We start from the raw sequence: 18,966 nt of genomic DNA, 5'->3' as shown, positions 1-18,966 counted from the left end.
TTAGGGAGAAAAGTATTTTCACAAGCAAAGCTAGTGGGGTGGCATCTGCAGATGTACCATCACGCCCCCAGGCACTGAGATCGTTAAGGCGTGGGTTTTAAGCCAAGGAGGACAGTGGCCTTTCCATACACCCATTAGGACTAAAACGAACCACCTCTCCTCCACCCTGACGCGCAGGCACGTAGCGCTGGTGGGGGAGCCACAAGCTTCACACAGAGAAAGAATGTGTCCATGTCCCGGGCTTGGCGATGCCGCTTTCTTGGCTAAACACAGAAGGAAAACCAAACCATAAAGCATTTCTTAGTTCGACAACTTGTGGTGCAGTCTCATGAAATGCAATTAATTTCAGTCCTCCGTGGCTACAGGTTTCATCATCTATTGCCTAGCCAGTCGACTCTCGTTACCCAGCAGCGGCCACGGAGCCCGAGCACATTGAAGGACTTCTTTAGCTTGAGGTTGAAAAGCTCTTCCTCCGAAAGTCGGCCCTAGACTCCAGCTCTCACTTGAATTCTCACGCATCCACGATTGTTTGCAACATGGAACTATGTGTCAAAGTGGTACATGGTGCTTCTCAGGTGACGAGGGTTACTTGGTCCCGCTGGCTTTCTCCTGCTATTTCTGCAGTTATTAGAAGACGCCATCATGCATGCACGGGGCGTGGGGGACATCTGAGCAAGCATGTGTGTTCAAGGCCAGCCGACCAATTGATTTCCGGGATTGATGAAGATGGTTCAGTTACAACAAAGCCACACAGCAGAGTCTCCAGCGTGTTGAATTGTGACAGTGACACCTTCTCTCAGTGTACACACACCGTGGCTGAGGCTCTTGGCAGGACTCTTGCCCACACCTAAGATGTCCTCATTCCATTTGCAACCATTTTGGGGAGCTACTCAGGTCCCGGAGCCCCGATGGGCCCCATCCGCAGTGAGCTTCAGATTCACTGGGGCAGACCTGGGCCGCCAGACTCCTACACCCAGCTGGACCCCAGGGGCTAGTTCTGAGGTTTGGCTCGGCCCACAAAGGGCCAAACTGTTGTGAAAAGGCGTAGCCCATCAGTTTCGCGCAAACAGATGCTTTATTCTCAAACGAGCCATCTGGTCTCTAAGGAAACCCAGAAAACCCTCTGGCAACGGCTGTCGCAGGTGATGTCAGCTGAGTGTCAGAGCACCTGGTTTGCATTTCTTTTCAGTAGTCCCTCTTTCTCAACACACCCTCCACACAGGCTGGCTCCAGTGCCCACCCCCCCCAACGAGTCTAAATGCGTGCACCTCCCCAGACAGCAGTTCAGTTTAGAGATGAGCCTCCAGCTGCCACTCTCCCGCCTTAAAGTCAGCGACAAGCCTGGAGCCCCAGATTCTCACCTGTGTCTCACCTGGGCCTGCGAGCACTCGGGAGGGTGCAGTGGACTCTGGGTAGGTAACCAGGTCTCCCTCCCATTTCCTCTCTTCCTAAAGATCCAATTCAGTGACTGCAAATTCTCGGACTGTCCCTTAGCTTTCACGAAGAAGGAAAAAGCATCAGCGGCTTTCCAGTGTCCGAGAACAGCTGTGTTTTTCGAGGCATATTCTCTCCTTTTGTTCTCTGTCCCCTGGTCCTTGAGTCCCTCCCGGGACCCTAGCAGGGACCAGCAATCCCTAATGACTTACAGCACCTTGCTTCACGGGCTGCTCTGTAACTTCCTTGTTAGAAACTTATTTTTGTCAAGGAGAAGCGTTAGTCGCCCATAGAACTGCCTTTGGAATAGAAATCCCTCTGACACCGTGCAGATGCTTCATTTAATGCCTTTGCTTCTCTGTCTCTTTCTTAGTTTCCCCCACATGGATCAGACCTGGGTACAAGATGGCTGGAAGCTGCCCAGCAGCCCCAGACAGGCAGCCAGGCTCTGAGCACACAGTGATACAGGCCCCGTCTCAGGGATGAGAAGACTGCGGATTGTCTTTCTGAAGGTCTCTGCCCCTCAGAGGGGCGCTGGACTCTGCCCAGGCCACGAGGCCCCAAACCCCGAGTGCTGTCCGGTCCATAGCCACCTGTCCTGGGCCCTTAGAAGTGGCCGTCACTCGGAGGAGCCGGGCAGGAAGGGCTGTGACCCAACACCCTCTCACTCCGCCAGTTGCTCACGGACCCAAGGTAGAGGGCAGTGTTTGGGGGGGTCTTTCTCCGCCCCCCCCCACTGTAGTGCCTGCTGTGCTGTGGACCCCGCATGATCCCCAGGACTGCCTCCCTCCCGGGCCTCGGCTCTGTGCCGGCCGGGCTGGCCCCACTCGACTCCGGGGCTTGAACCCCTCAGCGCTGGTCCACCTGAAGGCCCGAGCAGTCACCCGGCATCTGTGTGAGGCTTCCACAAACGCTATGAATGGAGCTGGTGGTCTGGGGCGGCCTTGGCCTCCAGGGTGGCGGGGCCGACCTCAGGACTTCTTGTAGTTTTGTTGCTTTGAAGAACGTATTTTGTTACTTTGTTACTTTAAAAACTAGCGCAAAATCTACATGCTGCGGAGCAGAACCAGACTAGATAATAAAAAACTGAATTGTCAACCACACACCCTGAGCCCAGAAGCAGGGGCCTCCTTCCCTTCTGTGCCATGGACGCTGTCTCAGAACGATGATTTTAGGCGCATAAAACACACCAGTTTGCAAAGAAAATCAATGCCATTGAATAGTTGCCAAAGCACTGAAAATCAAATTTGTGGTATTGTTATATGCCTGCTTCTCTGTTATTAATGCATTAAGTCAGAAAATCTAGCAACAGGTGTCCTAATTACCAGAATTCTAAAGTCGTCATAACCAGAAACAACCTCTCGAGATCTCAGCAAAAAGTCCCTGGAATCGCTACAACCCGTGAGCCTTGTTGCCTCTGTTTATAATGGAAGGAACTGCTAAACTTTGTAGAAGTTGGTGAAAATAAAGATGTAACTGCTCCCCACTCAAGGTCAGGACCTGAGGTCAGGAACCCCTGCAGTGGTTGGATACATGGTAAAGAACACCATTTCCTTGAAAGTTTGGTTTAAAAGCTGGGGTCCTGGGGCGCAGCGATCCTCCAAGCAGGAAAGCGCCCACCTCAGGAGCCTATGGTCTCAGGCGTGAGAGCACAGGAGTTAATTCAGGAAAGCCTGTACTTAATTTAGTGGAATAAGTGCTAAGGAGAGAGGTGACAAAGGTAGTCTGCCCTCCTGGGCAGCAGAAGGCTGGGAAGACCCCCATGGAGGGCACAGCCTGCAGGAGCCCTAAGGGGTCCCACGTGCCAACTTTCTCCAGGAAATGTGGTTTCCCAGGAAAACCAAAAGCCGTAAGAGAAATTCTCCATGAAGAGCAATGCTGATTTTTTTATGCTTTGATAAAACCACAGGACTTTTTTTATAACAGCTTTATTGAGAAATAATTCACATACCATACAATTCACCTATTGAAAATGTACAATTCAATGGTTTTCAGTCTATTCCCAGATACGTGCAGCCATCACCACAGTCAATTTCAGAACATTTTCATCACCTCAGAAAGAAACCTTCCCGTGTTTCTTTAGCTGTCACCCTCTCATCTGCCCATATTTCCAGGCCTAAGCAACCACTCCTCTATTTTCTGTCTATATAGATTTGCCTGCTCTGGACATTTCATATAAATGGAAACATAAAATACGTGGGGGTTTTTTGTGACTGGCTTCCTTCACGTAGCAAAGTGTTCTCAGAGTTCATCCATGTTGTAGCATGTCTGTACCTCATTCCTTTTTATGGCTGAATAATATTCCCCTGTGTGGACACATCACACTTTAAAAATCCATTCATAATGGATATTTGGGTTGTTTCCACCTTTTGGCTTAATGAATAATGCTGCTATAGACATTGTTGTGCAAGTTTTCATGTGAATATATGTTTTCGTTTCTCTTGGGTAAATACCTATGAGTAGAATTGCTGGCTTATATGGTAACTCTGTGTTTAACCATTTGAGAAACAGCTGGACTGTTCCAAGGGCCTGCCCCATTTTGCACCCCACCAGCAGTGTCCAGGGGTCCCGATTTCTCCATGTGCTCACCAGCAATTGTTATCGTCTGACTTTGCTTATGGCCGTCCTTGTTTCTTATTGTGGTTTTGATTTGCATCTCCCTGGTGACTAATGATTTTGACCATGTTTGCATGTGCTTTTCGGCCATTTCTATATCTTCTTTGAAGAAACGTCTGTTCAGATCATGCCCGTTTTTGAACTGAGTCCTTTGTCTTCTTATTATTTGTAAGTATTCTTTATATAGTCTAGATACAAATCCCTGTCAGATATGTGATTTTCAAATAGTTTCTCCCATTCGGGGGGTTGTCTTTTCACTCTCTTGATAGTGTCTTTTAATCATAAGTGTTTTTCATTTTGATGAGGTCCAGTTTATCTGTTTTTTCTTTTGTGGCTCATGATTTTGGTGTCACATCTAAGACATGTGTCACATCCATTGTCAAATCTGAAATCATACATATACCCCTGTGTTTTAAGAATTTTATAGTTGTCACTCATACATGTAGGTCTTTGACCCATTTTGAGTTAACTTTTGTGTATGGTGTGCTGAGTCCAGCTTCATTCTATCGTATGTGGATGTCCAGTCATCCCAGAACCATTTGTTGAAGAGACTGCCCTTCCCCCATTGAGGGGTCTTGGGACCCTGGTTGAAATCAGTTGACTTTAGATACATGGGGTTATTTCTGGACTCTCCATTCTATTCCCTGATCCATTGTCTATCCTATGCCAGCGCCACACTGTCTTGATTTCTGTTTTGGTTGTTTTTCTAAGTTTTAAAATTGGAAATTGGGAATCCTCCCACTTTGTTCTTTTTCAAGATTGTTTGGTTGTTGTGGAGGCTTCAGTGCCGTGTGAATCTTAGAATCAGCTTGGCGGTTCCTTCCGCGAAGCCAGCTTTGCTTCCAATAAGGATTGCATCAAATCCGTACATTAACCTGGAGAGAATAGCCATCTTAGCGATACTACCTTCCCATCCGTGAACAAGGGCTGCTTTTTCATTTATTTGGCTCTTCTTTCAACAAAGACCACAGGTCTTTCTGAAAGCATCTTGGGTGCTTCTAAACAGCTGACCTTTGCAGAGTACCTGCTTTACCAGCGCCCCGTGAGAGCTGGTGCAAGGTGCAAGGTCCCACCCGGTCGGTGGCATTGATGCAGTCCGAGGTGGACAAACTCAAGGTGGAGGGGATTCGGTTTGGGGTTTGTTCCGCCCCTGCAAGGCCCTGTATCCTGCAAGCCTGAGCCCTCATCACCAGCCTGCCCGCGCAGATGGGCCTTCCTCTCTCCATCTGGTCACTGCTTCAGCTCAGAGTTCCTGGGTATTCTCCTGACTTGGGTTTTATCACCTCTGTTCCCTCGTTCTCTGAACACTATTCCTCTCCTCTTCACATCAGGGGACTGATCATATCTTAGGATATCCTGGTCTGCACTTCTGTGTGTGACAGCAGAGTCGTCCCTTCCCAGATGCCGATCCACTGCACTCAGCCCAGCGTATTAAGAAGCCCATTCTTTTCCCGTGCTCTCAGTGTCACCTCTGTTACAAATCGGGCGACATGTATGAGGGGGCTGTGTCTGGACTCTATTCTTTCAGGTTATTTGTCTCGTCTTGCTCCAGTCTCGTTTGGGTAATGTCATGGACTGAATATCTGTGCCCCCCCAAGCCCCCAGCCTCCCGAGTTCATATGTTGAGGCCCTAACTCCACAGTGTGATGGGCTTTGGAGGTGGGGCCCTTGGGCGGTGATTAAGCTTAGATCAGACCATGAGGAACGGGCACCCACGGAGGGAGTGAGGCCTATGACACATCACAGCCCTCCCTCTCTGCCCCGTGAGGACACAGCGAGAAGGCAGCTGCCCACAAGCCGGAAGGCGGGTCTTCACCAACAAGTGAATTTGCCAGCACCTTGACCTTGGACTTCCAGCTTCCAGAACTATGAGGAAGAAATGCTGTTGTTTCAGCCCCCGTCTGTGGGGTTCATTAGCGCAGCCAGAGACGATGGAACCAGCGTTTAAGTCCTCTAAGCTTCACACACTCTCAGGATTGCCTTGGCTGCTTGGTCACCCACATTTCCACGGAAATTTCCGAATGAGCTTGTCAACTCCAAGAAAAGAGCTTATTGGAATGGGATTGAGATTGCACTGAATCTAAAGGTCATTGTAGGGAGAATCGGCGTCTTTTCAGTCAGTCATTTTTTAATCCATGAGTATGGTACATACCTCCATTTATTATGATTTTTAAATTTTCAGAACAATTTTTGGTTTCCTGGGCAGACATCTTCTATAACTTTGCTAGCTATCTTCCTAGATACTTGATATTTTTTTATGCTACTGTAAATAGTGTAGTTTTAAAAATTCTATTAACTATTATTGTTAGAGAAATATGGTTGTATATTGACCTTGTATTCACCAGCCTTGCTCAGTTTCACTTACTAAATTTAATACTTTGTAGGTTCTTTTGAATTTTCTTATAATACTAATTTTAAAATAATTCTGTTCCTAATTTGTCTGGTTCGTAATTATTTGGTTGCAAGAAGCAGAAATCCCTTCAAGGAAGTTAAAATAAAGTGATGTTGGAATGAGGCCCAAAGGGACGCTGTGAAAACCAGGAGCCGGGAACCCAGCTGGTTCTCAGGGGACGTCCCGCCAGGCCCCACAGCCCTGGGTCCCACACCTCTGTGCATCCTTCTCACCCCCACCCGGCCCTCTCCGTGAGCAGCCCAGTTTCCTGGTCTCTGACCTCCTGCCACCCTGAGTAGCTCAGCTCCTTCCAAGTGGCCTTGAAGCACCAGCGCGCCCAGGACATCTGGCCTCGATGCTACAAGACAATCTGATTGGCTGTCAGGCAGGATGGTGACCGTTACCCTCCCGGGGCCCTGGGGAGCACGTGCTCTCCAAGGGGTCCTTCCTGCATGTCCGCTTCAGAGAGAACTTGGGAAGTATGTGTGTCATGGGCGAGCTCTCACCTCCCATGTATACCAACAACTCACATTGCTGTAATTCGCACTAGCATTTTACACACACACACACACATATTTTTTTTTTCCTTGCTTTCTCTCTCTCCATAGAAACTTACCAATTGGGATGATGTTGTATATGCAGTATTATATGCTTGCTTCACTTAATTTTATGTCATTAGTATTTACCATTTCATTAAATATACTTCAAAAACATGATCTAATAGCTTAATAGAATACATAATACAATACATAATATATAGTATTCTATTACATGGCTATGTCATAATTCAATTAATGATTCCTACTTTTCGACATGTGCTTTCTTTACAGTTTTTAAAATAAATATTACAGCAGCAAACATCTTATACTTATAGACCTGTCTAATCTCTGTCTCCCTAAGATTGATTCCTAGAAGTGGAATTAGTGGGTCAGAGGATGTGAACATTGTTGTCTCTTGATATCACATCAAATTGATTTCCAGAAGGGTTGTACCACTTACTCTTCTATCGACAACTGTAAGAATGCTCGTTTCTCCATCAACAGAAGTGAGTATTAGCTTTTAAGAAAAATCTTTTCTAATTTAACACATGAAAAAAAAGTCGTCTCATTATTTTAATCTGATACGCATTTTTAAGTAAGCGTGAATATATTTTCCTGAGCTTATCGATCACTTATATTGTTCCCTTGTGAGTTGACTATGAATTTGCCCACTTTTTCTTCAGGGTGTCCATCCAGTCTTATTGATTTGCAAAAATTGTATATTGGGAATATAAGCCCTTTGTTGCAATTGTTGCAGGATTCTCTCTCCATCGGAGACTCCAGCCTCACACCAGCTTGGGTTCTGGTGGCCCCATGGTGGTGGCACAGAGGGGCAGTGACAAGCTTGGTCTCTTGTAGGTGGAAACACGAGTTTCAGGTTTGGTCTTAGCTAATGAGCCACTGTCAGGTGAGTGAGCTCTCCCTGACCCACCATCAGTGCAGTGGCAGAAGTGGTCTGACGGGGCAGCGGGTGGGACCCCATGTTCCCTTCTGGCCCTCTGTTTTTGTTTTGCCCACAGCCTCTGACTCTGCTACCCGAATCATTGCTTTTCTTTTCTTGCTTGTCCTGTCCCCATCGTCACTTTGCCGGCAGTGACAGAAGCTTTTACTGAGCCCTGGCTGGGTGGACTGACGGCCTCAGCGATTGCCACCCAGCCCCTCTGGCACTGGGGGGCCCTCAGTGGCCCCAGCCTGCAGCCCTCCTGTCCCTACATCTTGTGAATGGCCCCTGCACTCGGCCTGTTGGCCCTGCCCACACCACACATGCCGCACACACCAGAGGGACACCAAGTGTACACAGGTGTCCTGGTCCCTACAGCCCCAGGTGGGACACATGGTGACCTGAGGACATGGCGGGGAGAGCACTGGGTGGGTGGGGGGGTCCTTGGAAGCCCCCTGGTGTGTTGCAAAGGACCTGGGGAATGAGCTTCTGGCTTCGACTGCTGAATCGTGGACATGTGACACTGGTTGTGTCCTGAAGAAATGCTCCTGAGCCCGAGCTGACGTCAGCTGGACAAGCCAGTTTCCATCTCACAGCCTGTCCAGGCCCTGAGTCAGGCCCCTTGAGCCCTGGAGGTGGCATGTGTCCTCCATGAGCTTGGTTGGGACCTTCCCAGGGAGGTGTGGCTCTTGCTCCATCCAGATGGTCTCTCTCTTTTCTTAATTCCCAAAGGTATCTGCAACCTCGGTCGGTGGAAAGAGCGCACAGTTTGGAGACTGAGGACTTCATTTGGCATCTGGCTCTGGTCCTTCCAGCCTTGGGCTAGTCAGCCCACTTCTGCAAACTGCACTTTTGTGCCCTGAGAGAGGGGGACCAGCTCCAGCAGAGCACCCGAGGACTCCCGAGATAATGTGACAAGTGCCATGTGCACTGCCCAGTATGGCCAGTCTGGGTGAGAGATGATGCTTATTTGCTGCATGAAAATGTGTAGGGTGTTCAACGCACTTTAGAGACGACAGTTTAGAAGGTGGTCTCTGAGCACTCTTGAATCAGAAACGCTGTTCACGTCCCTGGTGAGGCAGCTCCCACCAGGCTTTTGTCCTCTGCCCCAATCTTTTCAGGAGGAAAAAATGCTCTTCCAGACCCACACTGCACCCCGCTGCTCAGTGGGACACTTGAGTCCGGACCAGGTGCCCCAGTATAGGGGTGGAAGGTGAGGGGGTATAGCCGTGTACCATCCAGGTAACTCAGGTGAACCCCTGGGTGGCTGGTGGCCTTCGCTGGCTCCCAAAGTTGGGAGGGAACATGGGGAAGGGCCCCCCTCAACCAGCCTGTGAGGCACAGCAGGCTTGGCCAAGGAGCGAGCGTTGCGCTCAGACTGAATGGCTGAGTAGGAGTTGGCCATGTCTTCTCGCCGCCCCAGGCCGTAAGCTCCGTGTGTGGGGCCTAGGGCTCCACGTGGCTCTATGTGGGGGTCCCAAAGCAGGTTCCAGGCCTGGATTTAAACCAGAACTTACCACAACCGCCGCCCCAGGCCATAAGCTCCGTGTGTGGGGCCTAAGGCTCCGCGTGGCTCTATGTGGGGGTCCCAGAGCATGTTCAAGGCCTGGATTTGAACCAGAACTTACCACAGCCCCAGGATAACGTGTCTCTATTGGCCATCAGTGCATCACAACTGCAAGACCTAGAAGTCACTGTCAACTCTGCCAAGGACACTGGATGTCACCAGATGAGGCCATAGCTGGATTCAGAGCTGAATGGCGCCCGCTCAGTCTTGTCGTGGGTTTACTTTTCCAGAAGTGAGTCGGGGGCAGAGTCAGAACCGTGTCTGAGTCTGCACGAGGGTCAGGAGCTGCTCCTGTTTGTCCCCAGGCCAGGGGCTGGGAGCTGCGTGCACGCTGGCTCCCTGTGAAACCTGCGGCTCCACACTGGGAAATGACAAATGACCAAAAAATCAATTTGTAATCTGATTGGAGGTTTTTGATTTCCTCTGATGAGTTTAAATTTCATTAAAAGCAACCTTATTCCAACATAAAAGGAATCCTTGAAGGGTAAAACAGGGGATTGTCTCACCAAGTATAAAGCAGCCCGACTCTTTTGTGTGATTTATTCATCGCATTAATTGTGAGGGCCAACCGGGGTGTCCGTTGGCAGCTGCGCCGTTATCAGGGCCTGGGATCGGCCTGGGAGCTCAGAGTACAAGGACTCACATTCAAAAATCGCTCTTTGGCATATTGACACTTCAGTTATCAACAACTCTTATTATCTGCCAGGGGGGAGCACGCAGCTGGGGGCCAGAGCGGCTACAAATGGCTGCCGAAGCCGCCACTGCCTTCCCTTAATGGTATGTATTCTCTGGAAAACCTGAGCATCATAGCCTCTTGTCTCGATGAGAAATTGACATTTTCTGAGGACTTCTTTGGGTGCTCCACGCGAGGAGATAAGGCTGGAGTTGTTTTCAAGGAGGGCGGCCTTTCTTCCCGTTCCCTTTCTTTATTGCTCTCGTTGACCCACTTGATGAGTATGGATTTCATGAGGTCTTTTTCAGCATTTGAACTATAAAAGGTTCAGAATGACACCACCCCTTATAGACAAAAGATAACCTTGCCCTTTGAATATATTGATTCTTTATTAACTAGGCTGTTTAATGCAATGAAATGAGGCATTAGATTGAAGCCCATTTCGAGTGCTTTGAATAATCTTTAAAAGCCTGAAAGGCCGTAAGAGGCGGCAATAATTGGCATACATTCTGAGAGAACGTACTTCTTGCTTCTGATTCGAAACACAAACATAAAATAATTTCTCTCTCCCCAGGTTGCAGGGCTCCAAGCAGGCCCCCGGCCCCCACCCCTCAGCTGGCATTCCTGGCACTGGCTCAGAGTAGGAAGAGGTGAATTGTGTCCCCCACCCCCATCCCCCAGCACCTTGGGCAGGAGCCTAGGAGGCGGGAAGTGGGGCGTGGGCAGGCTGCAGCTTTGTACCCCGCGAGCCTCTGGCTTTGCTGTCTCTTTAAGGCTGAAACAAGAATGCAGTCAATGGAACCTATTGTCATTGACAGGAGAAAAAGGTATTCACAAGTTTCTTTATGTTTTGAATAATTGTTTCCTGTTTTGCTCAGCAGAACAAGTAATTAAGAGGACATTTGTGAGTTAATTTGGATCACACTTATGTGTATGTGTTATGGAGCTGCAAGCCAAAACATGCAAAAACAGCCTTTCATTGATGAGGAAATGAGAACTACGGAATGAAACGGACCAGGGAGCTGAACGGCAAGGTGTTAAATGAGGCCCTCAGGTGGCACGTAGTCGGTGCCTCTCCTCGCAGCCCACAGCGGCCAGTGCAGAGCATGGGGTCTGTTAGGCCACTGCAGGAGAGCTGGAATGGGCGGTGGCATGGCGTCACTCCTGTCAGACCTCAGCGGGCAGGGGTTTGCTCAGTGGTGCCGGCCCACCCAGGGCTGCTGCTGATGTGCCGTCCAGAAGGTGCTTCCTGGGGCCCAGTGATGGGGATGGAAGGGGTACTTGCTCTCTACCTGCTAAACCCTCCAGTTCAGGAGCAGAGGGCTGGGGGGAGTGAGGGGACCAAGCCCCCCAGGGAGCCTCACGATGGTTTAGGTGCCACAGGGCTCCTGGGGCCCGTGTCTGACACGGAGTCACAGGCAGGCCCTTCTGTGGACCAGGCCCATCTAAATAACTGCAAGAATCTCTCTGCAGGTTCGGTGAGGGCTGGAGGATTGTTCACCTTGTGGAAGCTTCTTCTACGACTCGATTTCATCTTGGCCGAGACAGAGCTCTGGGATCCAAGGTATGCAAATGAAATCCCCATGGGACGTGTGCACGGTGTTTCTGCGTCGCTTTAATAATCAAAACATAAACTTACCCAAAGTGAAATTCACAGACAAGAAATACTTTAATTAAATATTGTGTAAAATGAACATTTTTATACAGTTAAATATCTGAAAAAATGTACAGATAAACCATCTTATTGTAGGGTCTTTAACAGTAAAATCTAGCAGTTAGTGACGCGCTCAGTTTTGAGACAATGAAGCGATGAGGGCATTGACTAGTGACTCTCAAACACAATCCAAGTGCAGGTATGAGGGGACTTGCAAACGCTCTTAACGGGTACACACGAGCTCGTTGTTAGGTCAAACCCTGACTGATACAAAATAAAACGGAGGCAATTTAGTTCCAAAGTCACTTCTCAGGCTTTTCCACGTAGCTAAGCCTTGTCAGCCGTCACAGGGCCAGAGTGTGACCTGCTGACCGCTGGGGACATTCTGTTTTGTTTATTGAGTCCCTTGAATGAATACTTTTCTAAGTTGTGCATTGTTTTGCTTTTTGTCAAGAAAGTTTTTTAAAAGTCCCTCCTTTTTGTGTTAAGTTTGATTTCTGCTGCAGTTTGCAAAACGTTTGCTGAGCTGCGTCTGCAAAGCAACGCACGGGCAGGGGAAGCTGACCCTTTTGGTCTCACTGCAGGTTTGGCACTGACAGGCACAGGATCCGAAGGTCATTCCAGTTTGAAAAGTACAGACAGTGCTGTTGGGTCTGACCACACAAAAAAGTATTGTCGAAAAAAAAAAAAAATTAAAAGCCAGCGGTCGTTTCGATCCCCCGAAACCTCTCTGCACCTGAGGTGAGCTTGGGAGGACGCAGCAGAATCAGACACAGAAAGGAGTGACACAGGTGTCACCAGGTTTGTGCTTTTGTGTGTGTGTGTGTGTGTGTGTGTGTGTTTTACACCGTAAGTCTCCAAATGAAATATTGATTAACAATTGTGGTGTAAGCCTGTGATAGAACAGCACAAAGGTTCTTTAAAGAAGTCTACTTTTAAGGCATCGGAGAAGTTAATGTGGCAAACGTTTTAATTAAAACATCAGAAGTAAATTTTATTTTAAACTTTAGGCCTCTGAATTTTTCCAGTAAACACAGTTCAGCTATGTGGCAAAGTCATGGGTGGCAGCTAAAATGACTTTTTACATTCTACAAAAAAAAATAAAATTAGGACACAGCCCCAAACGGTGTCGCCTCTTTGCGGCTGTTCCACATGCACAGAATCTACGAGGATTTGTCACAGCTGGTGGCACCGTTTTGTTTTGACTATACAACAAACTTTTTTTTTTTCAAAAGTATTTGTTCAGATAACTTAAAAATAATATAAAAATAAACAATGAATTTGACTTTTCCTCAAAATAAAAAAAAAAGGATGGAAAGTCTAAACAATAGCAAAATTTTTAAGTACAAATGAAATGCAAGGACACTGGTTCATTTTAACGAAACAGATCAAAGAGACGGTTCTTGGCTTAATGCTCTTCCCAGAATCTCAACACCAGGCCACGATCCAAAACCAATACGGACAAGAAAAAGGAAAAGAAAATGGGGGGGAAAAGTAATGTACAAAATTTCAAAGATAAATACAATATTTATAATTGATATGTTACAAAATAAAGTCCCTTAGCAACTGCAAGTGTTCATGGAAAAGTGTTGAATGGAGACCATTTTATTCCTTATAAGACACATAAGGAATAAAACTTGTTTCTTCTAAATATTTAAGTGGATCTGAAAAAAATTCAAGACAAGTGTATAAATATTTAGCTACAACTTTGGCAAAATCACAAAAGTCTACAATTTTATAACCACATACAAAACACATTAGGGAAGAAGGAACTAGAAGTCAAAAGGACAATTTCTGGTACAAGAAACATGGACCTCACAGTAGCCTAAGAATGCAATAGTATACAGTGCTAGCAAAAGTTGAAAAATGTTGCAGATCACACTTGCTTAACAGGAAGCTCTAGCAGTGGGAGAATATTTTAACCAACAGACAGTAGCATCTTTTTCTCTGTCAGTGTGCTTGTTGAAGGCAAGAGAATTCAATATCAAAGTTACAATTTCTAACTACAATAAGTTACAAAGTTTCATTAAGATGAAGGTAAGCAATGATAAACCCTCCCTCCCTCCCTGCCACCCCCAATTCTCCTAACCATATAGTCATCCTTTCTTCCAGTTTGATGGCTCAACCTCCTTGGCCCCCTTTTTCCACCACAAAAAAATATTTCACATTATAGAGATACACAACCATTGTGAATCTAAGTATGAGTACAGAAAAATGTCTGGAGGCATTTTTCATCAGTGTTTCATGATCATCAAAACGGTGCATTCACAAAGTTTCTCCCAACACATAGCAAGTACTAGACATAGCCAAGACGGAGTCAGAAACTTTATACAAAATAGGCGTCGCTTTGTTTTCCTTGTTCTTCAGGACTGAGAAATGTGAAAATATGAGAAAAGTTCAGTCAATAAAATGGAATTGTTCATGAAGAAGTAGGCTGTTTGCATGTCGATTCTTAATAGTTTAAATAAAATCTTTAAACAAAGTCTTTTGTAGCATTCCGACTGCTGCTGACGTATTTGAAGATACTGTCTCCATCAGCATGTCTGAATATACTAAACGTGTCCCCTGAAGTCCGTCCTTGGATGCTGGGTGCTGCGGAAGGTAAACAAAAGGGCCTCACATTGGCGGGACTACCAGCCCAGACATAGCTGCAAGAGAGAGAGGAGCCTGGTTACTGGGGGCCGTGTCTCGGGCGGAGGGGGGCCCAGCCTTCTCTTTGTGCTTTATTCAGCGTTGCTGTTGGGTCTGCCCAACTCTCCATTAACCAGCCTTGGGCTTGGTTAAGGCGTGGGGGGACCTAGTTCGGGATGGGGTGCAGGTGGGGACAACCGCCCTGCGGCCTCCTCAAGGACTTCCTGTGGAAACACTGTGCTTCCCTCACCTCTCAGTGGCTGGTTTAGAGCAGATGGAAGCCCAGACTCCCCAGAGGCCACCTGTGTCCACAGACGTGAACCACCTGCCCTTTCTCCCTGGGTGAGAACTGGACGTGCCTCCGATTCCCCTGGGCTTCGCCCTGCCTCTGACCTGCTGACCACACTGCATCGTAATGGTGAGTCGTGGGTCCTCAGCAGCAAAGCCACTCAGCCCACCTGCCCTGCCCTCTCCAGGCCACGGGGCCTGAGGAGACACAAGTCACAGCTCCGCCTCGGCAACAGGGCTCTCTCTTCTTACAATCAAAGAGAAAACTGCGCTAAAATGCCACGCAGAGTGGACGCTTTCTAGTGAACTCCTGGCACGAATGTGATTCAAAATCTTTTAACTTTAGTGTTGTTTAATTTTTGTCAGAATGATCGTTCTCATTAATTTATGTCTGTAACATATTAATACATTTGCTCATGTAGTGATGCGAGCTTCAATTTCTCAGCTCATTAATTTCAACAATATTAATTTATCTCCGACTCACCGTTACAACTTTATGACTTCCAAGACCTGTGTGTGTGTGCGTGTGCGTGTGTGTGTGTGTGTGTGTGTGTGTACACATTGCTTACGCGGCACCAGCTTTCAGTGGGCCCCAACGCCATGGCACTGGGCCGTGGCACCTGGCCACCTGCCTTTTAAGCAGTTCTGGTGACCGCGGCTAGCTCCCTCCCAGGCCAGGTGGCAGCACTCTGGGGGCCTGGGCGTCCCTCTCACACACTAAGAGATGTTGTGAAGACAATTATTTCAAATCACTGATACCTTTCCAGTTCCTTTTTTGAGCATTAGTTCATCAAAGTGAAATATGCCACCGACTTCACAAAAGGGCCAGTTTGTCTTCTCCACGGTAGCGTCCTCAGCACCCAGCAGGGAGCCTGGCACATAGTAGGCGCTCAGTAAATACTGGAGGAATGGATTCAGTTTTTTTAAAGGAGTAACTGGATTTGATTTTCACCGGGAGGAGCATATACCAAGGGTGGTGTCTGAAAGAGGCCAGATGGCGGCCACTTAATCTCAGTGCCTGTGGGCCTCAGAAAATCCCAAAGAGCCACGTGCAAGCTGGGGGCGCTCACGTGGCCCCGCCTGCCACATACGTCACGGCCACTGCCCAGGGGGAGCCGGAACTGGGCAGGTGCTGGGTGCCTGCCCCACATGGTCCCATCGGTGGGCAGCAGTGCTTCCCGCTGCCCTCGGGGCGGGCCCGTCCCTGGTGAGTCTTTGAAAGAGATGACTCAGAAAAGCCCTGCCGTCCAGCACAAGTGCATGCATGCATCGCCCTGGGTCTGGGTGCCCCTTGCCAAGGACAGTATGCATGTCTCACAGACCCAGCTGACAACCACGGCCCCGCCTCAGGGCCCAGAGGACCAACGGATTTGGAGACGGGCTCCGCAGGTGGCAAGATGCCCCACCATCCCATCCTGGGCTGCTTCGCTGCCCCGTGAATAAGGAGGCTGCGAGCATCGGGCAGGGCCTGTGCCATGAAGGGGCTTGTGCCCTGGCCCTGAAGGCCTGTTTGCCAAGAGGGACTGAGCACAACTGCGGTTCCTTCCCCGTGGGGCGCCATCCCCTGAGCTTCATGAGGACACTTTGGCCTTGTTGGAAGGGTGAGGAATGGTTTTCATTAACTAAGAGGAAGAATCTGGGGCTGAACGAATGGTGTCATTCCTATGAATACCGGGGTGGGGAGGGTATCGCAGCATGGCAGACCACAGGAGAGCATGCAACGGCCATGAGACGTGCAAGGGGTCCGAGAGTATGCCCGAAGCGAGGGCCGCAGCTCCCGCCGCCTGGGACAGAACCCAGCACTGCCCACCCCCCGCCCCGGGCCGTGCGGTCCAGCCCCAGCCTGGCCTGCCCTCAGGAGGCGGTTGGGGACAGTCCCTCCAGGGCTCCAGGAGCACCCCGGGACCCCGGCCCGTGCAGCGCCGCTCACCTTGGAGTCCATTCCCATTGGCGCTGGTGCAGGAGGGAGGAGGAGAAGCTTGGGGCCGGACCACAGGCGCGAAGGCGCTCTTTTGTTTCACTGCAGAGATGACATTGGCAGGTGAGAATGAGAAAATGCCGTGCGTACTGCTACAGTTTGAAGGGAGAGTGACCGAAGAGGCTGCCATGGTGGGGCTGGACGGCACTACTGCAACAAAGCAAACAGGTCAGGACACGCGGCGCCAGGCTCGGCAACACGACAGAGAGCCCTCACGGCCTTGCCGGGGACACCGGGGCGAGCAGGGCACGCGTGAGGTGCTTCTGGCTTGGCCGCTCTCTGGATAACAGGCAAACTCTGGTGTTGGACTTTCATTTCCAATTGGGCGGCCCCGTTTGGTTCCGATTTTGTTTGGGTTTCCAATGTGATCGCGTGGGGCCCGTTTTAAGTCAATTTACGGTCGTCATGTGGACGCCCAGCCTCCGGGGCCACCCTTCCTTTTATCCAGTAGCTCACATCACAGAACATCCAACAATGCACACATTTGACTTTGCAGTGAAAATGAATCTGTGTGATGACGTGTGACAAAAACAGACACTTACTGCCGTAGGGAGAGTTAGCGGAGGAGCCATTAAGAAATCCAGGCGAGCCAGGGACCCCTAGATTGGCCATGGCGCCACTTCCATATCCATTCATGCTAGTGCTGACTGTGTTGTAATTGGACTGCTGGGGAGTACTGCTGGGGACGTAGCCTCGCGGGGACACGCTGCTTGTATTGCGACTGTAGCCGACTGTTAAAATCCCCCCCCCCGGCCAAAAATAACGTTATTATCAGGGAGAGACACTTGGGGGGGGTTTCCCCGCAAATCTATATCATATATTAAACATTTTTAATTGACCTGACGCTTTACTCCAGCCCTAACGCCCCTAAGCAGCTCACATAACCTTGTCACGCCAAACCTGGCACGTGTCATCGCCAGGCCCGTCCCGTCTGCTGGCTTCGACAGCCGCCAAAGCACGCTTCGATCTAACCGTCAGTTGCTTTCACGTTTCTCTTTACAAGCAATTATCAACAGCTTGGCTTCCTGGTCTGTCCCCCCACTATGTGAACTTTCGGCCTCTGCAGACCTTCAAATGCCATGGCTGACAAGGAGAGCTTGTTTGTGGCCATAACACCCCCTGGAAGGCCGTTTGGGGGGTCTTCATTTTTATGGTTGCTGTGTCTGTGAGTGTGGGGAGGGGGGCAGGGGGCAGTGGCTTCATTCCTGCTGTGGGGTGTGGATGAAGGGGAGCCCAGCAGCAGTACAACTGAGGTGCTTTCTGACACTATCGCCTGCACAGAGTTTTAAGAGGGGACTTAAAATGGACTCAAGGAACTGACTCAAGCAGTCGGTACCACGAGCCCTGGCCGCCCAGGGCACTGTGTTATGGGATAAGCTGCAAGGTGGGGCAATTGGACTTCCTGTCCATTTATTCATTCCAAACTTAGAAACCAAATCCCACCCATGCAACATATCCAAGGAGGGTCCCATCGGATCACTACGTCACAGCTACCCTATGGCTTACCCCAGACTTTCAAGGAAAACCAAGTCGCTTACGAATACATTCAAGGAAACTTCTAGCAAATACTATAAACTGAGTGGCAGCCGACATAGCTGCTGCATAGGCTCTGGGCCCTCAGCGTGCTCTCTGCATGGCAGCTGTTGGGCACAGCTTCTGGGGACCGAGCACTGTCCTATCCAGCTGGCCTCGGGACAAGTCAGCTGTGGCTAAGTCTCACCATCCTGTGGGGGTGTCGGGGAAGGAAGGGGTCCGCCCTGCGTGGCCGCCTACCTTGGTCATTGGCTTGTGATGTCTCTGAAACATTCACGGCGAGCTGGCTGCTGAAGGAGTTCACGCCCATCATGCCGGTGTGTGCGGGGGTGTTGCCCAGTGTGGGGATCTGGTTGTGATTGCGAGGGACGCTGTACAACGCCTCGGCGATGTCAGCCGCTCGCTTCAGGATGATCTCCTGAGCAGGAGGGGAGCCCGTCACCGAGGGCCAGGCCCGGCCGGCCGCCCCCCACCGCCCGCCCGGCCCTTCCACCGACCAGGGCCAATAATGGTGGCAGGCCGCGGTCCCTTGGTCCAGCCTCTGACAAGATGTATATTTCAACGGGAAAAGAATGTCATTTAGGAAATAATTTACAGGGGCTTCTGAAAGGGCACAGCATCTGCTCTGTTCTGCCCTCAAGTTGCGCACAGGGGCTCAGGGCAGTGAGGAAGGCACTGGACTCAGTCAGAGAAATGGGGCCATGCAGAGGGACGGCCCTCA

The 18,966-nt window shown here is 49.5% G+C and overlaps 1 protein-coding gene across 14 annotated transcripts in view; it reads right to left on the bottom strand.

The window, feature by feature from the left end:
* Window positions 1-11,806: 11,806 nt before the first annotated feature.
* EBF3 (EBF transcription factor 3) overlaps window positions 11,807-18,966 on the bottom strand; it is a 117,103-nt gene continuing 109,943 nt past the window's right edge. For 2 of the 14 annotated variants that reach the window (XM_033131172.1, XM_033131174.1), the window contains exons 13-17: window positions 18,486-18,663; window positions 17,255-17,443; window positions 16,665-16,754; window positions 15,494-15,606; window positions 11,807-14,463 (exon numbers count right to left, since the gene is read on the bottom strand). In XM_033131172.1, coding sequence (XP_032987063.1) covers window positions 14,446-14,463; window positions 15,494-15,606; window positions 16,665-16,754; window positions 17,255-17,443; window positions 18,486-18,663 — 588 coding nt within the window. In that variant the 3' untranslated portion in view covers window positions 11,807-14,445. Of the gene's footprint in view, window positions 14,464-15,493; window positions 15,607-16,664; window positions 16,863-17,254; window positions 17,444-18,485; window positions 18,664-18,966 lie in introns of all 14 variants that reach the window. The other 12 variants (XM_033131176.1, XM_033131177.1, XM_033131168.1 and 9 more) reach the window with 11 other exon arrangements.

The sequence above is a fragment of the Rhinolophus ferrumequinum genome, chromosome 16, assembly GCF_004115265.2.
Source record: "Rhinolophus ferrumequinum isolate MPI-CBG mRhiFer1 chromosome 16, mRhiFer1_v1.p, whole genome shotgun sequence".
Taxonomy (NCBI): domain Eukaryota; kingdom Metazoa; phylum Chordata; class Mammalia; order Chiroptera; family Rhinolophidae; genus Rhinolophus; species Rhinolophus ferrumequinum.
Note: the sequence above shows the minus strand (reverse complement) of the source record. Positions and strands in the feature narration are given on the sequence as shown.